Source organism: Micropterus dolomieu, linkage group LG08 (genome assembly GCF_021292245.1).
Source record: "Micropterus dolomieu isolate WLL.071019.BEF.003 ecotype Adirondacks linkage group LG08, ASM2129224v1, whole genome shotgun sequence".
Classification (NCBI taxonomy): domain Eukaryota; kingdom Metazoa; phylum Chordata; class Actinopteri; order Centrarchiformes; family Centrarchidae; genus Micropterus; species Micropterus dolomieu.
In genome coordinates, this window is record NC_060157.1 from 24,433,208 (window position 1) to 24,458,207 (window position 25,000).

The 25,000-nt window shown below is 40.9% G+C and overlaps 1 protein-coding gene across 1 annotated transcript in view; it reads left to right on the top strand.

Moving 5' to 3' along the window:
- The window catches only part of si:ch211-207e14.4 (interleukin-17 receptor D), a 26,168-nt gene extending 11,701 nt beyond the window's left edge, over positions 1–14,467 (top strand). The window contains exons 3-12 of the mRNA XM_046055671.1: positions 3,765–3,923; positions 4,238–4,356; positions 10,193–10,316; positions 10,647–10,685; positions 10,811–10,956; positions 11,087–11,161; positions 12,421–12,487; positions 12,864–13,010; positions 13,182–13,354; positions 13,605–14,467. Coding sequence (XP_045911627.1) covers positions 3,765–3,923; positions 4,238–4,356; positions 10,193–10,316; positions 10,647–10,685; positions 10,811–10,956; positions 11,087–11,161; positions 12,421–12,487; positions 12,864–13,010; positions 13,182–13,354; positions 13,605–14,225 — 1,670 coding nt within the window. The 3' untranslated portion in view covers positions 14,226–14,467. The remainder of the gene's footprint in view (positions 1–3,764; positions 3,924–4,237; positions 4,357–10,192; positions 10,317–10,646; positions 10,686–10,810; positions 10,957–11,086; positions 11,162–12,420; positions 12,488–12,863; positions 13,011–13,181; positions 13,355–13,604) is intronic.
- Positions 14,468–25,000: the final 10,533 nt, after the last annotated feature.

Consider the following 25,000-nt stretch of genomic DNA (forward strand, 5'->3'; position numbering starts at 1 on the left):
TTCATCAGTTCCCCCCTTGTGGTTTTGGGATGATTCCTCACCGTTCGCATGATCAGGGACACCCCACGAGGCGAGATCTTGTGTGGAGGCCCAGACCGAGGGAGGTTGGCGGTGGTGTGGTGCTTCTTCCATTTCCTGATAACTGCACCGACAGTTGATCTTTTCTCTCCAAGTTGCTTTCCGATTCTCTTGTAGCCCATCCCAGCCTTGTGCAGATCAGCAATCTTGTCCCTGATGTCCGTAGAAAGCTCTTTGGTCTTGCCCATGGTGGTGATGTTGGATGCTGGTTGTTTGGGTGTTGACAGGTGTCTTTTATACAGGTAACGAGGTGAGGCAGGTGTATTTGATGTAGATAATTGGTTGGGATTGGGGCTGTGTCTTAAAGAAAGACTAACTGGCTTGTAGGAGCCAGAATACTTGCTGTTTGGTAGGGGGTCATATACTTGTTTTTCCTCATCAGATGGTCATCAATTTTTATAAATTCATATGATGTGATTATCTGGAATTTTCTTTGGGATTCTGTCTTTCACTATTAGAATGTACATATGATTAAAATTGTAGATTGTTGCATTCTTTGTAAGTGGGCAAACCTGCAAAATCAGCAAGGGGTCAAATACTTTTTTCCCCCCACTGTAACTGAAATTCACAGGGCTGGTATAGACTGCTGCATTCATCTCAGATGCAAAAAATGACACGTCAACCAGCAGGTGGTGTTATAATGAAGCTAAATGGCTTTTAGCCCATAATTGCCACACACTGATTGTGGACATAGTCATCATGACGTCACCCATTGGTTTGTGGACTGCCGTTTTGAAGCCTTGAGTTTGGATGTTAGACTGTCGCCATGTTAATTTTTTGCAACCAGGAACCGGATGTGACAATATTCGGAGATGGTAGTGCTAGCTAGCTTGGTTAGGAAGGTGCTTCCATAATTCACTTTAACTGTCATTTTAACCAGGATGCTAATTTTGGCTAACTAAAAACATGCTTAAAACAAAACGTACTTACCGGAAAAATTAACAGCTGACTATGCCTGTGAAGGTTCTCAGTCATCCAGGTCACAGTTATCCAAAGAAGGTTAAAAAATCAAGCGCAACTGGACTGTGTTGAAGATACTAGAAGACGTTTCGTCCTTAATCCAAGATACTTCTTCAGTTCTGATAGACTGGGCACGAAACTCAGGTGCGAGGGTCCGATCATGGCTGCTTGCAACTTTAATTATTTTTTTCTCCCCCGGAATCACATTTTTTATGGTCTTGGGCCATGGGGCTCTATAGTGCACTCAAACACATGCCATTGTTACGAGAAAGTTTCTTTGATCTTTCTGAGATTTGGGGGGATCGTTGCTCCCATCATGAAGAACACATTTCAGACATCTACATGCCTGTATTCAGTCACAGTTATAACGCCATGTACTGGCAACCGGAAAAACTGCCTACTGGCAGCTTGATCCGATTCATCTTATTCATTTCATCGTGGCATTGAATTCTGAGGCCTCATCATGAACAATAAAACAGTTGTAACTGGACTGTACCTGGTCAAATCTTCCCCGAACATGACGTTTGATAATCAAACACATATGCAAAGCAGAGTAAAACCCTATTTTAATTGGTTAGATTTTTAGGGATCCATCTATAACAAGCAAGTTGATGTTTTTGCAATTATCTCGAAAACGGCTTCATTTAGAGTCAAAGATCTTTGGTCCTTTTAATCTGTTCATACATGTGTATCTTTGCTCCAATGGTCTTCCGCTCTAACAATGTCAAATTATGATTATATAATTTTCATCATCATCAAAAATCATAATGAGTTTGGCTAATCAACCTGAATCTTTTACAAGATCATCTACCGAGGTGTCTGATGTATAGTTATCAGAAGAATTTTAATACGTCAATCTGTTTGGGGGTTTATTCATAAATTTTTTACTTTTGTCATCTTGCTGACAGTGGAGGTGTTCAGATCATATTGAGTAGTTTTCCTATTCTACTTGGATCCCTCCCACATTGTTGACTTGTTGTTTATTTGTCATTTTGTGTGCTTCTACTACCGATAGCTCTCTGTGAACTGTTTTTACCCTGTGCCCTGCATGCCTGCATATTGCACATGGAGTATTTCAGAATAAAAGTGTTTTGCCTGACTGATTTTGCTGACTTATTAAGATTTTGTTGATTTGGTCAGTTGTACTTGATTTTTGTGCTTCTATCCTGGTTGAGTAGGCTATGTAGTTTTTGACTGTTTTAACTGTGTTTGATGTTGAGATATAATTGGGAGTCTACACAGGGTATTTTATTTTGAAAATTGACCAGATTCTCTGTGTCATGTTTGACTTCCTGTCCGATTAATCTGCTCTGTGCTGCTTGACACAGCTTTCATCAAAAATAGACTGGCTGCCTGTTCTCTGCGCAGCAGAGCAGAGACCTGCTTCTGAAACGCTTCTGGGACGTGCTGCGGAGCTTCTGGTGTGAGCACAATCATTGACTAGACTCTGGACTCTGTCTCCCCATCCACCCCAAAGCACTGTGCTGATCAGCTGTCTCTGGTGTTCACATTTTTAACACCTCACTAGAAACATGCCATGTGCCAGCCTGCTTCAAAGCCTCCACCATCATTCCTGTCCCCAGAAAAAAACAAGGAACACAGGACTTAACAACTACAGACCCGTCGCCTTGACCTCTGTTGTTATGAAGTCTTTTGAGCGCCTTGTGTTGTCCCACCTCAAGTCCACTACAGACCCACCCCTCGACCCCCTGAAGTTTGCCTACAGAGCCAACAGGTCTGTAGACGATACAGTACACATGGCCCTTCACTTCATCCTCCAGCACCTGGACTCCCCAGGAACCTACACCAGGATCCTGTTTGTGGATTTCAGCTCTGCTTTTAACACCATCATCCCGGCCTTGCTGCAGGACAAGCTCTCCCAGCTGAGCGTGCCTGACTCCACCTGCAGGTGGACCACAGTCTTCCTGACGGACACGAAGCAGCACAGGAAGCTGGGAAAATATCTCTCTGACTCAAGGACCCCCTGGCTCCACCTGGGCCCATTCACTGAAGAACTTTGCAAATTTCGCCAGTTCTGATGTTATCACGGGTATCCTAAGCCACTCAAAAATGCTTTGCCAAAGTAGAATAATTATAATCCTTACTAAAGCAATAGGTTCATTATGTAGTGGTGGTAATTGTACTCATTGAAATATAAGTAGTCAGTTCGTCATGTTAGCATGGTATCACACTAGCTCTTGGTAGCGAAGTAATGCGTCAGTCCGTTTAGATAATCCAGTGAATTCCTTTCCATCTCAGATCCCGAGCATAGCTGGGGAACCGCACCGTTGGTGGGTTCACACTCAGGTGTGATTTAATGGACCAGAGAGGTTTTAGCGCTGTCTCTTTGTTCAGTGCTTTTTATTTTAAATGCAGGCCACTGTTAAGGGTTTTGTCTTTACATGCAGGATGCTTCTTTGTTTCCCATAAGGTGAGGTCCGATCAGCATGGCTGTAGACCAGTCTTTCTAAAAGACTGTTTTCTTTCACAGTAGATATTCAGAAATGTGTTGCATATATATCATGACGATTGTCCATACTATAATTTTATTAAGTTGGTCTATTCTGTACAAACAACATTTGAGGGTGTTGTATGCTGTAAAGCCACTTAAAAAGTGATTTGACTATTGAATGGTGACATTTGCACTGTCTAGAAATCATAATATATTGAGAATGTCTAAAACACTTTGATATTGTATTGTATCGCTATGATTTTTTTCTTCTCAGGTTGTATTCCATGGCCATGTTTTGAATTGCTAGGAGAAGAAGACCCTAAAATCTGTCAGCACTATGTCCAAGCACCAAATGATGTCAATATTGAGTTTGTACATGAGCCAAACCCCAAATCCGACACCATTGTTGTCTCCTGGAAGCCTAGCTATTATGGTATGTTGTTACAAATTGACAACCAAATACCTGCATCTCTCTCTTCCTTTTTTTAAAGCCAATCTGGATGCAGTTGTTATAAGGAAACATAGCATAAATACATGCTTTGTGTCCTTAAAACAACTGAAGCAACTGAGCAGAAGTTTATTTGGCTTTGACAGATGACATTGTAACAAACTTTCATGTTACGTGTAATTGACAATATAATTGAACTGGTGTAGACAAGCAGCAGACACATATGGGAGTATTTATGCAACTTATAATAGCTTGCAGCAGAGTCCATGACATTGATTTCACTTTTGTGTTTACTGCAGGGATCACCTTTCTGCGAGGCTTTCAGGTGTCCCTGCAGGCTTTGGGAGGGTCTGATGTTGCCTGTCAGCTCTTTCTCTTCCACCGAAACCTCTCCCTTTCGGCTTCGCATGCTCAAAGGGTAGGAAATGCACCACTTGCTTTGGTCTGTGCTTTTTCGTGTCTAGTATGCTGTTTTTAACACAAAATTCTTGTTACAAACAAAGCGTTCTCATGGTTTTTACTCACAGGAATTTTCACAGCTTATTTTGAATTTCAAGATTCCTTTTATTGTCATTTAGGCAAACACAGAAATATGTGAAGCATGAACGAAATTACAAACATGGCTCCTTTAAAAACATAGCTAAAAAACAGGGTAATAAAATTAAATAAAATAGAGCTCCATGAAAAAAAATATAAAATACCATTAAAAAAATGTTCATCAGCCTATACACACAACTCTGTAATGTGTTGCTCACTAAATAAATAAATAATATTATACATTTGCATAATAAAGTCCAGTTTAGTGGTGTGTTGTTGTGTTTAGCAGTCTGACTACAGCAGGGTAGAAGCTGTTTTTGTACCCAGCAGTGTGGCAACTCAGGCTGCGCTGCCACAGTTTCTCCTGCCCAGTAGCTCCTGCCCAAAGGCAAAAGGGAGAACAGGCTCAGAGAAGGGTAAGTTGAGTCTCTGAGGATGCTAGTGGCTTTAGTCATAAGACGCTTTTGGGCCAGATCCTCAATAGATCAGTGTAACCTTCCTCAAGGCCTTTTCGCTGAGCTCTAATACCAGAAAGTGATGTTGCTGGTCAAAACACTCTCTATGGTACCCCTACTGAAAGTGATGAGGATGGTTGGAGTGAGGTGAGCCCTCTTAAACTGCTGCAGGAAATGTAGACAAGACACATCCCTGCAGAGATTGGGTGCTCAGTGAGATGGTAAATGATGTATTGCTGCCTACCTGCACAAATTGAGGCCTTTCTATGAGAAAATCTAAAATCCAATTTTACAGTGGAGAGTTTAGTCCAAGTGGGCAAAGTGTACCGACCGGATGCTGGGGGATTATGGTACTTGAATGCTGAACTAAAGTTGAAAAACAATATCCTTACATGAGTGTTTTTTTCTTCCAGATGTTCAAAGCTCAAATGAAGTGCTGTAGATATTGCGTCCTCACTGGAATGGTTTGGATGATAGGGGAATTGTAGTGGGTCCAATGCAGGGGGTAGGATAGATGTGATGTGGTCCTTGACTAGTCTTTCAACGGACTTCATTATTATAGGAGTGAGTGCTACCGGTCAAAAGTGTTTTTAGACTTAGTAACTGCTGTTTTTTTCAGGACTGAGGTGATAGTGGAGGTTTTGAAGCATGGTTTACAATGGCTTGACTCACAGTGATGTTAAATACACTGCAATTATTAAACAAATTATATTCCTCAGGATTCATTTTATTGCTCTCAGTAAATCCAAAATATAATTGAACCTCAAACCCGAAAAAGTGAGTTAGAATTTTTAAGCACGTAAATTATAAAAATCATTTTATATGAAGTTTTTCCTGAAATGTTAGAGCAAATGTAACAACCAAAAATGACTATTAAATAACAGCCCACAAGTAGGATTCAGGTTAGGTGAGTAAGGAGGCAGGTCAGTGTTTTGGCATCTTTGAGGCCCTTGCTTGATAGCCAAGCAGTGGAGAACTTGGAGGTACATGATGGAGCATTGTCCTGCATTAAGATGATGGCCTTCTTAAATGCTGGGGATTTCTTCCTGTACCACTGTTTGAAGAAAGTATCTTCCAGAAACTGGCAGTTGGTTTGGGAGTGGGGAGGTGAAAAGTGAAGGAAGATGGCTGCTGAGGGCATGCTTGTTAAGCTCCTCTCTTACCTGTTTATTCTGCTTCCACCTGCCACTACTCGCTGTTTTAGCCACTGTTTTTAAAGAAATATTTACCATTTTAAAGAGAAGCTTAAAGCAAAGAAGTAATCTCAACAAGAACAAAGATTCAAACAAACAAAGATAATGGAAATGGAAATGTTTGCACACTGCTGTTGGCTTTTGCTGGTGCCACTCGGACAATATTTTAATGTGGACAAAACTGGAAAACAGTCATAATGCCAACTTTGAAGGCTGGTGAACCATATGCTAATCTCTATTCTACCAGTTCTCTCAAAGGTCCAGGAAGAAATTATCACAGAACAACTGGTTGACAACCTTGAAAGTAATTTACTTGTTTATCCTAAACAATTGATTTAGGCTCAACTGAAATGGACAACTGCTACCTCACTGAAAACATCAAGTCCTCGCTAGACAAGAGTAATGTAGTAGGAGCAGTTTTTATAGATCTTAAACAGGCGTTTGATACTGTGAACCATGAAGTATGTTTGAAAACACACTTAGCACTTTTCTGAGCAAGCAACCGGCTGGTTTGTATCCTGTCAGATACAGGCTCGTCAGAACCGTTGTAACTCTAAAAAATTTCAAAAAATCATCCCCTGCCGTACGTCGTGCTTAGCTGTACGAAACTTGAGTAACCAATGTTTCTTCTCCAGACTTAAAAATAAGCCTCATGGAGCCATACCCTAAACCCAACAGCAAGTCTGCCATTTAGAATAATTTATAAGACCTTTACCGTACTTTAACAAACTCCTCCTAGAGCTTTAACTCAATCGACTTCAAATGTAGGCAGGGCAATCTTAAGAGCCTTGCAATGTTAATTGCGAAGCTTTTTTTGGTTGATCAAACAGCATGTCCGTGGCGTTGAATTTATGTTTCACCATGAAAAAGGAAATAGCATGTAAATGGACTAGACATGGTCAGATCTGTCTCATATGTGATATGTATGATAAGAGTTCCGTCCCTAAGGCGTGTACATGCCAATATCCAGTCGTACTCATAGCGGCATCTACTGGTGCCAAGAATAGACAAGTTCAGGTTGACCAAATCTATCTCAAAGTTCTGCAGGAAAACATACTTTATTGTTGTGTTTATTTTGTTGTGAAGCTTGTTTCCTTCAAACGCAACTGCCGTAGGAAGGAATTATTCACTATGAGACAGGAAGCTGTTTTTTGAGGACCAAAGAAAGCTTGAGGCAGATGTATCATCTCTAAACTTAAAATAAGCCTCATGAAGCTGCACCCTGAACCCAAATGATAGAGTCATTATGGGATCTTTTGGGAGGTCGAGCGCTGATGTTAAGTGTCCTCGCTGCTATAGGAAACAAGCTGTTTTTCCAGAGGGGAGAAGCTAAAACATGTGATGGACTGAGTAGGAGCGGTCCTTGATTATTTTATTTTTCTGAGGGTGCACTTTATGTACAGTGAGTTCAATAGAGGGAGGCCCTAACCAATTACATTGGAGGTTTTAGTGACAACTGATCCAGTGTTCTTGGTGAGACTGTCTGAGCTTCCTCAAATAAGTACAGTCTTTGCTGGGCCTTTTTGATGATGTGATTGCTGTTGATATTCCATTTCAGAGTTTTACTGATGTAGATGTTGAGGAATTTGAAGCAGTCTGTCATGGTTATGGGTTGCTCGGAGATTTTGAACTGGGGCCTGGATGTTTGCCCTACTCCTGAAGTCTACAGCTATATCCATTTCAAGACATCCATTCTGAATTGAGTAAATAACTGACATATCAACCATACTTTGTCAGATATTTACCACACTTCACCGGTGTGATATGTGTAGTTATCACTTTAGAGCCGTGTCAGCTGACGTGCGGTGTAGAGGCCTAGCTGTTGCTCCACCCGAGGCAGCATGGGGTCAAAGGCCCGTTCAACGCTGCTTGTAGCTTTAATTATTTGTCGTTGTTGTTACCAGTGTTATTAAAAATCATCAAAAAAGCACATCATTAAATGACTAACAACAGATTTATTACTTTCCCAGGGAACAAAAAAGCAATGTGAATAGAAATTATATTTTTATTTTTATCACAGAAAAGGTGTTTGAACCCAGAGAGATACAAGAGTTTTCTTGTATCCTATTAAATTTATGGGGTTATTTTGTTGTTAAATACAACAGCATCGGTCTAGTGTCAATCCTCCATAAAGTTTTGAGCATTAAAAACTTAATTTGCTGCATTCTGGTTAAAGATTCTGCTCCAATTTCTGCCTTTTCTGCACCAATTTACTATGGAAATGTTTTAATTCATATAAAGGGAAACACAAAAGTCAGGTGGCAGGTGACAATTCAAAATATAAAAATAAAGCTGAATATAATGCAGTAAGGCCTTGGGCATTCTGTATTGCTTTTAAATATGTATTGTCTTGTAGATCAACTTTGCTCATGTAATTATTGCAATGCAACACACATTATTTAGTCTCCACTAAATGTGCATGTTGCACCTTTTCACCTGAATGATTAATTAACAAATTTTAATTAATTAATTATTTTAGTTAATATATTTATAACTCCTGGAGTTTAATAGCTCCTGTGTTTCAGCAGGTTTTTGGCTCATGTACAAAACTTTCTGCACATTTGGAATCTCTCCCATATATCTGTTTTTCTCTGCCCTATGCTCTGCTGTGCCTTTTGTTATTGCTCCGCTGGTAGAATCCCTTTCAGACAAATCTGACAGACACAGAACCGGATGAGACAACGGTCCTCAGGTGGAATATAAAACTCATCTGTGATAAGGCAGAAATCTCACCACAAATCCACACATATGACACACATAACTTCAGCAACTCAGATAAAGTGCAGCTCACAGTCCCAAACAGAGCAAGGTTGGCTTCAGTTTGAACGTTACATTTACCGCTCAGTCAAACTGGCTGTGACTCACGAGGTGCGTCCACTTGATTACGTCCTCACGGCACTCGCTGGGGTCGCACTAGGTGCTGGATGCTGAGTTGCTTTCAGTGTAAAGTCCGAAAGTGGAATATTTCTCTTGTAAATGTGTAGCCACAGCAATGACACCGTGTGTTCACAGTGTATACCTCAGAGAAATTAACGCTTTTAAGATAAATACATTTTTCCACTGGTAATACCAAGAGAGTTCCAATCTCTTCCATGGCCACAGGTGTATAAAATTAAGCACCTAGGCATGCAGACTGCTTTTACAAACAACTTTCAGGAGCTCACTGAATTGAAACGTGGTATCGTGATAGGCTGCCACCTGAGCAAGTCCAAGTCAACTGTTAATGGTATTATAACAGAGTGGAAGCGATTGGGAACAACAGAAACTCAGCCACAAAGTGGTAGACCACATTCAGTCAATTGGCAATCTGATGGATGAGTCTGGGTTTGGTGGTTTTGGCCAGAATAACGGTACTTGCCTGACTGCATTGTGTCATGTGTAAAGTTTGGTGGAGGGGAGATTATGGTGTGGCGTTGTTTCTCAGGGGTTTGGGCTCAGCCCAAGACATTTTGGACAATTTCATACTCCCATCTTTATAGAAACAGTTTTTGGATAGCCACTTCCAGTTCCAACATGAATGTGCACTAGTGCACAAAGCAAGGTCTATAAAGACATGCATGAGCGAGTTTGGTGTGGAGAATTTGACTGGCCTGCACAGAGTCCTGACCTCAACCCAACACCTTTGGGATGAATTAGAGCGGAGACTGCGAGCCAGGCCTTCTCCTCCAACATCTGAGCCTAACCTCACAAATGCGCTTCTAGAAGAATGGTCAAACATTTCCAGTTGAAGCTGTTATAGCTGCAAAGGGTGAAGAATGGGATGTCATTAACCTTCATGTGCATGTAAAGGCAGGCGACCCCTAAACTTTTGGCAATATAGTGTATAATGTCAGCTGGAATTGGCTCCAGCACTCCCATGACCCTCAAGAATAAGCAGGTATAGCTATGGATGGATAGTAGGCTATATATAATATAATAATAATATATAATTTATAACAACAAAATATATTAGATTTTGAACGAGATGTTCTCCTCAACCACTAATAAAGCATCTGGTAAAAACTCTTATCTCACCTTATTAGATAAAAATGTGCAGTGTGTTGATGATGATTTTTGCTGCATTCTGCAGGTGTACAAGTCAGACCCTTTCCCTGGCCTCTCCCTTGGGTCCCAGTATGCGGTCACCGTAATGGCTCTACCAGTACCTGAAGAGTGGGAGAGGTTCTACCACAGCAAGATCTTCTCCACACGCTGTAATGCCCACTTAAGATATCTCATAAGGCGCACACACACACACACACACACACACACACACACACACACACACACACACACACACACACACACACAGAGTTTCAGTGAAAATAACACACTTTGTGGTTGCTTCAGAGGAACCTTAAACTCTAAATCCCCCTTCTGTAGGCCTACTTACAGTGCATGTAGTAATAATGACATCTCATTCTCTGTCAGCAGGAAGCATGTCTGCTCTCTAAACATTGCACTTTTCATCATATATAGTATCTTTCAGTAAGACTACTGTCAAAACAACGCTGAATTTACAGTATGTAAATATGTTTTTGCAGCATGCGCAGAGAAGAATGGTCTTGAGGAGTGTAAAAAAGGTGAGAGAAAATGAATATTAACTCATTCTCAATTTCTCATAGTTCCCAAATAAACTCCAGTCTGGTACAACTATGCCATCTTATGATTAAATGTTTCCTGATTGATATTTATGTTCTGGTTGTAGACTGGTATCCCAAACATATTGAGGTCCAGCAGGAAGGGACTGCCATCACTGTGACCTTTAACCTGGCTCCCCCTAACCTGGGCATCAGAAGCTACTTCTCAATGTGTTATGCAAACGGCGAAAATAAATACACAGACATAACACCTGTGAGTTGTTTCAAATACTGCAGCTTTACATCTTTCCAATAATTTCCTTCCGTTATTTATATTACGGAAATATTTGATAATTAAGTAAACTTAATAATTGCATTAACCATTTATTATTTCATTTTCTTAGAATTCCAACAAAAACAAAACTCACCACAGCTATCAGTTAAATGACCTTCAAGAAGGAACCAATTACACTTGTGAGGTGAGATAAAAGTTGATTATAAATAACCTAACCTCGGGTGGCTTTGTGTTATAAATAGATTATATTGAAATACCTGTCTCAAAAAACACAATACTGTGCAAAGATTTTAGGCAGGAGTTGAAAAATGCCCCAAAGTAAGAATGCTTTCAAAAGAGACATTTAAATTTATCAATTAACCAAATACAAAGTGAATAAAGAGAAGAAAAATCTGCGTCAAATAAATCTTTGGTGTAACCACCCTTTCCCTTCAAAACAGCATCAGTTCTTCTTGGTACACTTGAACAAATGTGTTTGTGTTTATAGGTTGAAACACAATCATTAACTGAAACAGAAGCAGCTGTGTAGGAGGAACACTGTAGTGAGGAACAGCTAACAAGTTGAGCTTACTGAAGACAGTTTACTGTCAAAAGTCATACTACACCATAGCAAGACTGAAGGCAAAAACTTGTCTATCATGCAATACTATCAGGGAGGCATCTGATTGGCCTCAAATTATTCTGCATCATGACAATGACCCCAAAGATACAGCGAAAGTTATCTTCAGTGTAAAGAACAAGGATTCCTGGAAGCAATGGTATAGCCCCCACAGAGCCCTGATCTCAACATCATCAAGTGTGTCTGGGATTACATGAAGAGAGAGAAGCAACTGAATCCACATAAGGACTTTGGGTGGATCTCCAAGATGTTTGGTCCAACTTGCCTGTCGAGTTCAAGGGTGGCAAAGGGTGGTCACACCAAATATTAATTTGATTAAGAGTCTGTTTTGTTAATTGCACTTTAACTTTTTAGCATCTTTTGACTCATTGTTTTGGTTTTATGGCCCCTAACATTACTGGTTTGGTTTGCGCTTACCATCAGCTACAGGCAGTTGTTCCTTCTGAAAAGCTCAGTTTAAGCAACTATAAGATACACAATACACATTGTGCCTAGCAACAATCGGTACACAATGAGATTTATCAAGTTAACTTTATACTTCCCCTCAAGAGTTGGTGGAGAGAAAAACAGAGATAAAAGGAGAGTGAATCTTGGACATTCATCAGGTAGCCAGAAAAATTACCCCAAATAAATGCTAATGTTGCTATGTGTCTTCTGGATAAAAAGGCAACTGTTAGCTAACATGTTCTCATTATAAGCTTTATATAATATGTCTATGCTGTGTTTACAGCTTGTTATGCTGCTTCCAAGTGGCAAAATAAGATTATTTTGTCAAACTACAGGTTCAGGATTAACTTTCATGCTAAACATTTCTTGTGTCACAGATTGCCGCTAACGAAGTGGATGCAGTGAGGAAAACATTCAATGTTAAGGTCATGCACATTCAGAAAGGTAAGGGAGGTTTTGTTGCTGCCAATCCACACAATCACACGTTGTATAACAGGAAATTATGTGTAACTATTTTTTGGTAAGCAGTGGCTGGGATCCATTCTCTTGCGGAGTCTGTGCAAGTTCGCTGGCTTTACAGGTGCTGGTAGTAGGCATATTTTTGAACTTCAGAGAAAGCCAGGCCAACTGTTTCCCTTGCTCTCAGTCTTTTATGCTAAACTGAGCTTATCTACTCCCAGCTCTAACACAAACATGAAAGATCTCTGAATCGTTTTATCTTACTCTTGGGAGTGCAAATTACACATTTCCCATAAAGTCAAATTATTTCTCTAATGTCTGTCACTGAATTGTCATGTAATCACAACTCCCCAATCCACAGAAGGTGGCTCCTCACGCTCTGTCACTCCCTCCTTGACTCTGATGGTTCCACTGTGCCTGGCCATGGTAGTCATATTTGCAGTCTTACTGGCTGCCCTCACCAGGAGGAGGCCCAAGCTGCAGATGGAGAAGCCTGACGTTAAATCAGGTGCAAAGGCGAACCAAATCACTGTTTGCATTTCATGAAAGCTAATTTAATAAGTCATGCTAATTTTTAATTTTACATTTGACAGAGAACCCTTCTAGTACCTCTAGTCTGTCTTTGCCATTACCATCATTGGGTGGAATACAACCAGATTTCTTTTTGTCATCCACTCAGATATTATCGAGCAGCATCAAGATAGCAGGATTCAGGAGGAATTGATGGCATTTCCCAGAAACAGGCTGACCCCTCCTCGTCTTCTGATTTGCTACAGCAGCTATGATGGCCCCAGTCATGTCAAAGCTGTCATGCAGTTAGGGGCCTTCATTCAAGAGCACATGGCCACTCGGGTACTGGATATGACATTTTATGGATGTAATGCATTTGCTATAGGTGCTCTGTTTCAGTCAAAGGAAAGGCAGACAAATTCTAAATACAAAAAAAGGATAAATGTAGAGATTATTTTTGCAACATCTTATAAAGCTAATGATTATATTGCCAATGTCTTTGTTTCTTCTTTTCTGTAATATGAGATTGGGTGGAGTTAAATGTGTTATTAGATCAGTTTGTTGTGACAGTGTTCTCTTTTTTTCTTCCCAGGTGTGCTTGGACCTGTGGGACTCTCTGAGGGTGGCTGAGGAGGGCAGTATGGCCTGGCACTGCCGTCAGATCCGGGAGAGCGACTTCATTTTGGTGATCTGTTCTTCAGGCTTCAACCACAGACCTAAGTCTCCAGAGCCAGAGAGTGATAATAAAGATGAGGAGGCAGATAGAGGGTTGGACATTAGGTACAATGCCTTCAGCTCTGATGTAGCTGTCCAACTTGTGGGAGAGGAGGTGGGACGAGCCAAAGCGAGGGGGCAGGACCTGTCCAAATACATGGCGGCCATTTTTGAATACTCTGAGGAAAGTGACATTCCCACTGAGCTGAGGCTGGTCTCTCACTACATGCTGACAAGTGATTTACCGCTGCTCTTCTCCCACCTCCATGGAATAGCTCTGCACAGGCCAGGCGGTTACCTGAAGGTCAACCACATCTCAGAGGAAGCCTTCACTAAGTTACCAGCCGGAGCAGATTTGCAGTGGGCTATCTATGAGGCTGGGATAGCAAAGAGGGCAAAAAGGCATCACTCTGTGGAAGGAGAGGACTATACACTAAAAAAGGAATCCATATGCCTGCGTGGTGGCCCTCAACCCAATAAAAGTGAAAGGATGGCCTGAGGATTGACATTCATGTTAGCCACAAACTTGATAGTTCCATTCTGGATCTGGCCAGACAGGAGGAGCTGTGAGCTCACAGCTGCATAGTGATCGGTACATCTACAGTCCAACCAACCACCTCTCCCTCAGTTCTAGCACACCGTTTTATTGCCAACATAGTTAGTTTATCATCTTTATTGTTGGGGGATTTATTTAATTTAATTTAATTGCTATACCATTTGAATTGCCTGATTTCATTTGCCTCAGACCTGAAATTTGTTTCCTGGGTTCAACCATGTAAAGCACTTTTGTAACTTTGTTTTTTAAAACTGTTGTATAAATGAAGTTTATTATTATAAAATGTGTGCAACATGCAATGAAAGAGCATCCAGTAATGTGATTAATAGTCAATAAATCTATCATTGTCTCACAAATGTATTTGATTTTATAAAGTTTATTTTGTTGCAGTTTTGTTCTTAGTAATACATTCATTGTACATAAATAAACTATTAATCTCATATGTGAGCTAATAAAGTTATCCTGTAAGAATGTGGGCTCTTTCTCTTTGTTTTGAAGAGCCGAATCGATTGATCCTGTCTGTGTAGCTCCTACGGGTCGCCAGTAGAGGCCGATAAAGACCGCCTCAGCCAAAGCAAACTCTTCTTCTCTACTTCAATCTGAGGACAGATATGGAACTTATCAGCTCAGCCGACCTCACCAACATGGCGGGCCGTCAGAAGGTCTCTGTCTGTTGACAGACCGCTGTTTTTGGAAGGAAAATAGCTAGCAAAAATGCCGACAGTTACTTTATCTCACATTAACGCTAGTAGCCATTTTGTATTATTTACAAGATTTTTACAGGTTCCGTACTTTAACGCTATGTTAAATTGCGAACCTTTTTTGATTGATCAAACGGCTTGTCCATGGTGTGGTGTTGAATTGATGTTTTGCCATGAAAAAGGAAGTAGCATGTAAACTGACTAGACATGGTCAGATCTGTCCCAAAATTCACAAGTAAACCTCTTAAACTTACATGTCAATATCCAGTCATAGTGATAGCGCCACGTACTGGCATCCAGAAAGGACATGTTTCAAACTTAATTTCTTATGCCTCACTTATATTTTTACCCCACATAACACCTTAGGGACAAAATTCTCCTCATAGCAGGTTGACCACATCAATCTCAAAGTTCTTGTCAAATGCTGTTACTTCTGTTGTGATCAGACCAGTGTGGATTTGTACATTTTATATCAAATAAATTTGGAAGACTCCAAATTCCATCTCTCTCCCTGGGAGAAAGAGGAGGGGGTCTGAGATATCAACCCTCAACAGACAGCTGAAGCGACCAGGTGAAAGGTTGGCTTTCCCTAAGTGCTGTTTCTGGGCAGTTCGATCGTAAAACTGGCCACCTTTGGCAGCAGCCAAGACAAGGCTCGGTGCCTGACTGTTAAAATGACAAAGAAACACTAACCAAGAATTAGCTTTCGCCTGAACAGCCTATCAGAACTCTTTTTAAATGTCATCCTATATTACTCGATTAATTTTCAAGCTCGAATTTAATGTTAAATAACTAAAGTTCCCAGTTCTTAGGTCAAGTAAAGAAGCTCAAAGTTGAATATCTACTCCTCATGTAACCAGAGCTCCCCCAAGTAGACAAAATAAGTATTGCATGCCATCGTCCTGAAATGCCGTTTTAATGTATAAATGTCACTCTGTATTTACCCGTTCATAATCTGATGCCATTCGTGTATCTTGCTTATATTCTCTAGGAACGTGTAACAACCAATATTATCCAGAAAGCTAGTTAAGTTCCTCTCATCTCATGTGATTCCTAGGAAATACTAACCTTAAGGTTAACCACTGACAATTGTTTTCCCTTTTATCAAATGCTTAAAACTAAGAACGGTATAACCGTTTGACAATTAAGGTTTGATTGTGGGAAGATATTTGATTACAATATGCGCAAATAGATTTCTGAATAGACATATTAAAAGTTAAACAAGACAGTCTCTCAGGAAACCGGAAACAAAGGACTGCCCTCTGGGAACCACGCCCCAACAAACAAAAGCAGTGACACGCTCGTTCGCCCGTCCTCTTGTTTCTCTTGCCCTCTTGTCTTCTTGTCCTCTTCACCTGCACTTTGACACGCGCCCAGCGTGCTCCCTCTCCTGGCAACGCCCTAAGAAATTCGACCCGGCGCAGCGAAGGCTCTTTGTTCGTTTCAAGCCACACACGCGAAGCGCCGCGACCTCGGCTTTTCCCTCGTTTCCAGCAACTTACTTGCTTTTCTTTTCTATTCTTTTGTTTGTTAAAAGTTATCAGACCGTTAAGTCTCACAGTTTAATTCAAGGACGACCAAACCTCTAACCCGAGCCAGGGTTGTAAAGGCCTCCCACTGCAAGCTTCCTTCAATAAGCCAACCAAGACGGACCTCCGGAGCAATTCCCTGGCAGAGAAAGCGACCGGCCGATGGCTTTAAGCTGTCCTAACTGAGAACACACAGAACTCCGCCAGCGTGAGGCCGCCGACCAGCAACTCGGCTGGGAGAAACGACAAGCAATAAGACCAAACCAAGGCATTCTGTGATCAGTGATGTCCAATAGTCTGTTAATCCAGTATCTTTAATCCTTAAAACTCCTAGACAAATTTAACCGAGTTAGTATCATCAAATTAAGTTCATTAGCTGCTCCTTACATAGTTAATAAATTTCACCGTAATCACAGGAATTGTGCATGTGTATTGTCTAACTCCAAGTCCCTGTCACGAGAATTTACCCCTTCGATATGAGACTGACTTGATTTAAGATAATTGAGCGATTATTAACTAACTGATCACTAGTGAATAATTGTATAATTATTAAAACTCTACCCAGAGGTCCGGAGACTCTGGATGAATTAAATATGAATTAATATTCTCTGAATATCAATATTAAAATTCTGAATATTAGAATTCATAATTTGTATTAATCCTCATATGTTTATTAAAATCATAAGTAGACATGCTACACCTCGGTGAGTAATTATTCACCATAAAACAGGAAGCTGTTTTTTGAGAGATATATCCTAAACCCAACCAGAAGCCAGCCACTTTGAATTGAATAAATAACTGACACTTCAACCAAACTTTGTGAGATATTTTTGATACGTTACCTGTGTGATTTGTGCATTGTTAACTCCAGAGCTATGTCAGCTGGCGTGCGATGTAAAGGCCCCAGCTGTTGCTGGATCTGAGCCACGCATGGGGGCGAGGGCCCACTCAACGCTGCTTACAGCTTTATTTATTATTATCATTTTGAAAGTCCATTGCTCATTGGCTCTGAATACACATAGAGTCAAACCATGGGTCACAGGAGGGGCGGGATACTGATCAGCCAGCAAGTCACCCACCCTAAAAAACAGTGGAGGGAGGCTTCAGCAGACTACGTTTGATGCAGCGTGTGGGAGAAGTATAGATAAACACAAGCAAGACAAGCAAACAAATGCCATAGTGAAGTGGATAGCTACAAACAGGTCAGCGGGGAGATATCATCATCAACATCCCCACACTCAGAGATTGGGTCCCAAGCCCCAATAACAACAAGCCCTTATGACACAGAATCACTCAACATAAGAGCGACTGACCTATACGATTGAAGATCCTAACCAAGCTGGACCCCCAAGTACAACGACCAAGATTGCCAAGGCTAAGTGACAAAGTACCCTCTGAAAGTCTGCTAAAAGATGTGAATGCAGCACTACATCCCTACTAAAGCCATAACCGAGACCAATGAGCTGATGTACACCACAGCAACAATAATCATAGAGATACTTGGCTATAAGATGAACAACACAAAAGCATTGCCCCCTGTGGAGGAGAAGGCTAGAGGCCAAGATCAAGGCAACACGAAGAGAAGTTAGTCAGCTCTCAGAGCTACAGAAAGGTGCAAAGAAGGGGCTACCTAAGAAATACAACAAGCTGTCGATACCTGAGGTTCTGGAGACTGCCAAACAAAGACTTACCACTCTGGCTACCCAAAAATAAACCGGATGTTCTCTACCTAACCATCCAAAGTGTACTCTCAGTGGAAGGGTAATAACACAAGATCAGACCCACCCAGAGCTGAGACTGAACAGTACTGGAAGAACATATGGGAGAAAGAGGCATCACACAACACCAATGCTCAGTGGCTAGTGGATCTAAGAACAGATCACAGCAATCTCCCACAACAAGATCCTGTAACCATTACGATGGCAAACATCCAAGAAAGAGTGACAGGTATGAAGAGCTGGACAGCACCAGGCCCTGACATGATCCACACCTACATGAAGGATCCCCATAAGGGAACAATCCCATCCAACTACCGGCCAATAACAACATGGAAGCTCCGGTCATGCATCATAGCGGCTAAGATGAGTAGGAACATGGCTCAGTACATGGACAGGACCCAGAAGGGAATGGGCAGTAATACCAGGGGAGCCAAGCACCAGCTACTGGTCGTTAGAGCAGTCATTCGAGACTGCAAGGCCAGGCAGACCAACCTTTGTACTGCCTGGATTGACTACAAGAAAGCTTACGACTTAATGCCACATGCATAGATACTGGAATGCTTGGAAATGTAAAAGATCAACAGGACCATAATAGCCTTCATCAAGAACTCAATGAGGCTGTGGAAAACAAGTCTGGAACCTAACTCAAAGCCAATTGCACAAGTCACCATCAAGTGCAGCATATACCAAGGTGATGCACTATCACTCTTGCTGTTCTACATAGGCCTGAACCCCCTCAGCAAGATCATCACGAAGACTGGCTACAGATACCGGTTCTGAAGTGGAAAAACATCAGTCACCTCCTCTACATGGATGACATCAAGCTGGAATCTGGATCTACGGCAACGACATTGGAATGTCATTCGGACAGGACAAGTGTGGACGCATGGTATCAAAAAGAGGGAAAATGATCAGAACCGAGGGGGTTGAACTACCAGAAGGCAAAATTACAGATGTTCAGTACAGCTACAAATATCGGAAACCATGAAAAGGCAGCAAGGAAGTCCGCCGCAGCCAAATACCTACAAAGAGTAAGGCAGGTCCTGAAAAGTCAGCTGAATGGGAAGAACAAGATCCGAGCCATCAACACATACGCCGTGCCAGTCATCAGATACCCCGCTGGTATAATAAACTGGCCAAAGGAGGAGATAGAGGCTACTGACATCAAGACAAGAAAGCTCCTCACAATGCATGGAGGGTTTCACCCCAAATCCAGCACCCTGAGACTGTACACTAAGCGTAGCGAGGGAGGCAGAGGGCTAGCGAGTGTCAAGACCACTGTCCAGGACGAAATAACAAAGATCCAGGAATACATTAGGAAGATGGCCCCCAAAGATGAAGGGCTTAGTGAATACCACAGGCAGCAGAAACACGAGGGTGAGGACAAGGAAGACGAAGAACTTTCATGGACCCATGCCCTTGAGACAGTACAGCACATAACAGTGTGAGATGCAGGCAGGAACAGCGTACATGGAACGCCATAACCAGGTAGCTCGCATAGTGTACAGGAACATCTGCCATGAGTGTGGGCTGGAAGTCCCATGGTCAAAATGGAAGACACCTCCTATGACTGAGCTAAGATACTGTGGGATCCAGACTGACAAACTGGTAATGGCTAACCAACCAGACATTGTGATGTTCGACAAACAGCAGAAGAAGGCTGCAGTGATAGATGTAGCAATCCCAAGCGACAGCAACATCAAGAAGCAGGAACATGAGAAGCTTGAAAAATACCAAGGGCTGAAAGAGGAGCTAGAAAAGATGTGGAGAGTAAAAGCAACAGTGGTGCCAGTATAATCGGAGCACTGGGGGCTGTGACCCCCAAACTGGTTGAGTGGCTACAGCAGATTCCAGGTACAACATCAGAGGACTCTGTCCAGAAGAGTGCAGTCCAAGGAACAGCTAAGATACTGCGCAGAACCCTCAAACTCCCAGAGGACCCGAGCTTGAGGATAAGACACATACATATAATGAGGCATTTTGTGGTACCTGCATCATTTGAATTTTTTAAACAGATATTTGAGGCCTTTAGGATGCTCAAAGAGCCACGAAACTATGCAGCCAGTCTCGAACTGGTAATGTTTCGATTTGATGTAATTTTTTAGATTGAGGATTGCACAACATGGCTATGGATAGTCAAACCCTCACGAGACTTGCCACACTCCTCAGAGGGGTTGTTTTGTATTGGCTGATATAGTTTGGATGGCGTAGTTGTTCAAAATTGGCTCAATAGCGTCCCCTACAAAATATATTTCACAATTATTTATTACCTATTATTATAAGACGCCTTTCTTTTGTACCCAAATTGGCTCTCATGAATCATAACAAACTCTCCACCAATATGCTGGCCTGTACGCCTTCTCATCCTTTCAACTGTGACACAGACCTCCCTTATTTTTTTTGCCATTTTACTGAGAGTTGCTGAACTGGCCGCAATGCTGTCATCCATCCTGTCAATCTGTTGTAATTATACACCCTGAGAAAATCTTCAAAGGCAAATAAAAGATTAATGTTTATGTAATGTCTGAAATCATGAACAAAACATTTAGTGTATTACTTTGCATATTTCATACAAATTACAAATAGAATGGCAATGTAGTGGAACTGTGATATGTGTTGTATGTACATAAATTGCATTCAGGCACCATCCACACTACTGCGTTTTTGTTCTAAAACAGAGACCTTTGACGTTTGCACCTCCTGTCCAGACTAAAATGGTGAAAATGCAGACCTAAAACGGAAATGTTTGGAAACTCTGCTGATCCCGTTTTTCTTTTAGAAACTCCGGAGGGTGTGAAGACGGGCAAAAACGGAGGACTTTAGAAACAATGACGCAGACGCTCACGCTTGGCTCTCTGATTGGGTCTTATAAGTAATGCAAAGCAGACACACGGTGCTACTGACAGAGTTTTTGACTTGGTATTTTTATTAAAATATTCTGTACCGTGCAAATAACACTTAGCCTATCTGCCTACTGTGCTGTCACTGTTTACTTTGCGAAGACTCCCAGTCTGTTTTAAGCCGCCACACTCCCATGTTACATTCAGTAACAGTCCCAACTTGTTATTGGTCAATGCAAAAAAAAAATCTTGTCTGATTCTTCGTCTGCATTACTTTATTATTTCGCCAAATAGACCATCTGCTTCATGTTTGGACGGCATGCGCATGCCCAGTGTACGTAAACAGCCACTATATGTGCATTTTCAGCCGTTTTAATGTAGACGGAGATCAACTCCTATTTAAAAAGAACAGTAATATAAAATACTGTTTTTTTTTTTTTTTAGAAAGAGGCTTCTAATCCATGGCCTAGACTAGGAGCTAGTCCAAGTCTAGTATAAATAACATAGTAACATATAGTAACATATTCTGATATGATAACCTTTGCAAAGTTGAAGCTTTGTTGTAGGCTAGTTACCATGATTTTTATACTCAGATACCTTATGACAGGTGTCCGGAACAATGAAATGATTATTACTAGGGAACTACCTTTGCAAAGTTAGTTAAACTGAAATTATATGCCTCACCACCCAGGGATGGGCAATATTTCTGATACATTGTGTAATGTTTTAGAAATTTGTATGAAAATAGTATCAAGCTCAGTATTTTTGTATTTTAAAAAATACACGATAGTGTAGTTTATTTTGATACATGTCGAAGTTGCTGCAGGCTACTTTTCCAACTTCAGTATTTTGTATCATGTATCAAAATATATTTTGATGTAGGTCTATTTGATTTTTGCCCATCCTTGCCACTGCCCACACACACATTAATACATAGTGTTGCAAGTTAGTTTCATTCACCTTGTCATTTTGTGCAAAATATTTGCTTTTAGATGGTGTTGGTTTGAAATTCAGTCCTCTGCTCTGCAAAGTCCCCCTCTGCAAAGTCTCGTCTACGGTCCTGCATTCAATATGTCATCAACATGCGACCAAGAAAGCTACTGCCAAAGTTACTAGATAGCGGAAGCGCTTATGGTATGGACAACGTCAACAAAAGTCAAAAAGGAATGTGGACCCAGGGCAAAAAGAATCCAGTGAAGATAAACACTAGCTAGCTAGCTAGCAAGCAAGCTAGTCCCTAGCTGGCGGTCCTGAGACAGGCACAGAGGTGACAGGTGTTTATACTTTTACTCAAGCGCTGCCATTGTAGGTTTTAGACTGGGGAGGGGTGGACCAGCAGGGAATAATGGCAGGGAGCGGAGCCGGGCAAATACGCAACAAAACCATGCTCGGTAGCCTCTCAGTGAACGCTGCTCGAACACTTTTTTGTTTTTCCAATGAAAACAATGTGTATACGATTAGTAAGCCAGTAAAACACTGATCTACTGGACTGGACTGAGAATTGCAGAGTGTCCTAAAAAACATTATTTAACTATATTTTCAAAAAACATTACATTTGACCAAGGCTAAGTTATAAGCCACAGGTTTTTGGGCAAGCTAGCAATACTTAATCTGTGCTTGCAGTAACATTAATTGATAGTGTAGTCTGACCTTACCTAAATTAGTTAGCCCTCAAGTTTTAGATAAATTACAAGATAGGTTTATAGGGAATAAATCAAATGTATGACATATTAAAGAGGTGGTATTATGCTTTTTGGCTTTGTGTCTCTCCTTTATTGAGTTATTTATCTTTTTTGTGCATGTAATATGTTTGCAAAGTGAAAAATCCCAAAGTCTACCCCAAAGGGAGTTCCGATCTCCCACAGAAAACACTGCTCTGAACTGGCTGAAAACAGCTCGATTGTGCTGGTCGGCAACAACACGTACAGCTGAACCGAAGCTGTTTACCGGTTTCTCACTGATCCATCCTTCTCTGCTTCTGATTGGCTAGTAGTCCTTAACTAGGACTGCACATGTGCGACTCCCAACAAAGATCATGTAGAGGCAAGATGTATCACTCCACAACTAAAACGAAGCATTCAACACAGGGTGAAAAGAGGAGCTGCAGGAATGTGCAGTATGACAAAAAGATGGTGTTTTTTGAAAATTAAAGCATGTAAACCTGTTCTGGTACAACCCCTAAATAAAATTTTTAACCTGAAACTGAGCATAAGACCACCTCTTTAAATAAAGTTCTTTTGAGTATCTGTTCTTTGCCAACGTGTAGCGTGGGGGTGTTGAATAGCAAATAAGATTAAAAGAATGTTTTATTTAATATTAGGTGTCTTCATGGTACCTACCGCACAGCTGGCAGACAAGCAAAAATCCAATGAGTTGGAGATGTTTAAGCTGAGGGTAAAGTGGCAAAAGGAGAAGACTGATGAGCTGACCCAGGAGAGAGACTATCTCAATGACAAATTAGCATCAGATAAGTCTCTCAACTCAACAGTATGTAGTGAAATTGTAGAACAGTTTCGTCTTATGTGAGTTTATTTTTGGATTGTACTAGGGTATGTACTGAATATGCACATTTCTTTCCCTTGGTGCCATGTATTGTGAGCCTTATGTTTGTATTTTTCTGACAAACTGAACCAATTAAACAAATACATTTCTAGTCATGCAACATGACATGCAGTTTAAATTTAGTAACAATTAAATGTGCAATGTGTACGATTTAGTGGCATCTAGTGTTGAGGTTGCTGAATTGTAAGAAAATTAATTTATCTTCAGTATATTAATAGTATGCCTAAACTGGTGGTCACACTTTGGATGGTCAGACTTTATGTGGGACAAATTTCAACAACACCTGAGAAGGCATTTGTTGATTTGAGGTGGGATAACCCTAAACCAACATGTAGGTCTCTAATTTGCAACCATTTAGTCTCATGTCTTCTACTGTAGATTAAAACTGAATTTTAATGTGACTTGTGTGTGTGTGTGTGTGTGTAAAGTGTGCAAGTAAAATAACAAAAATATTATCGATATCACTAATTTTATGTTGTTATAATTGCAGCCCAAACGCTAGAGCAGGTGGTGGACCAGTACAAAATAATTCTTAGACAGTTCAGTAAAGGAGGGACCATGTCTGCTGCTTTCAGGTGTGTTGGAGTGGACCGGAACACGGTGGTGGTCAATGCTCCAATCGCAAGTACAGCAAGTACAAGGAACTCCTTAAAAACCACAATAATCAGATAAAACTCTGTGTTTTTGCCACACAGTGTGCCACTGCTATTCAGAAGAACAAAGGAATAGAAGACACAATCACAGCCTGTAAGGCTGATGGAAAGCGGGTAGGGAGGGTAGGAGAGCTGACTTGAGTTTCACACCTATCTTGAAGTTGTTTTTGTTGTTACATTTTGACAGTGAAAGATTTTATATTATTATTTTATGAAGATTTTATTTGGCACCTCTACTGGTAAATTTGTATTCAGCCATGGGTGTTTATACTTGAAAGACATTTATTTTATTATGTATTTGTATATGGTGCATTTTATGAACAGTTCTGCAGTTTAATTTAGCCATGTACTGTCTTGTTTTTTATTAACGAATGGCTAGGAGACGTGTTGTAATAAATAATTGATACGTTGTGTATCACTTTGTGTTGTCTTTTTCCTTTTTCTGTTCAGAAGATGACTGACACGTTTGTGTTACAATATCATTTGAAAATGCTTTGTAAGGCATAGATAGTCTTCACTTTAGATAAGCTCACACAAATACTCAACTAACAATTAGTAACTACCTTAATTAATCCTGAATAGGTGTATTAATAAGTGTTTTAAAACATCTACAAACACATGCACTCAGTAACCACTGGACCATTTCTAAGTACTTACATGTCAAGTAAAGTTAGTGGTTGATCAAAGTGTTGGGAGGTGGAGTGGGGTAGACACT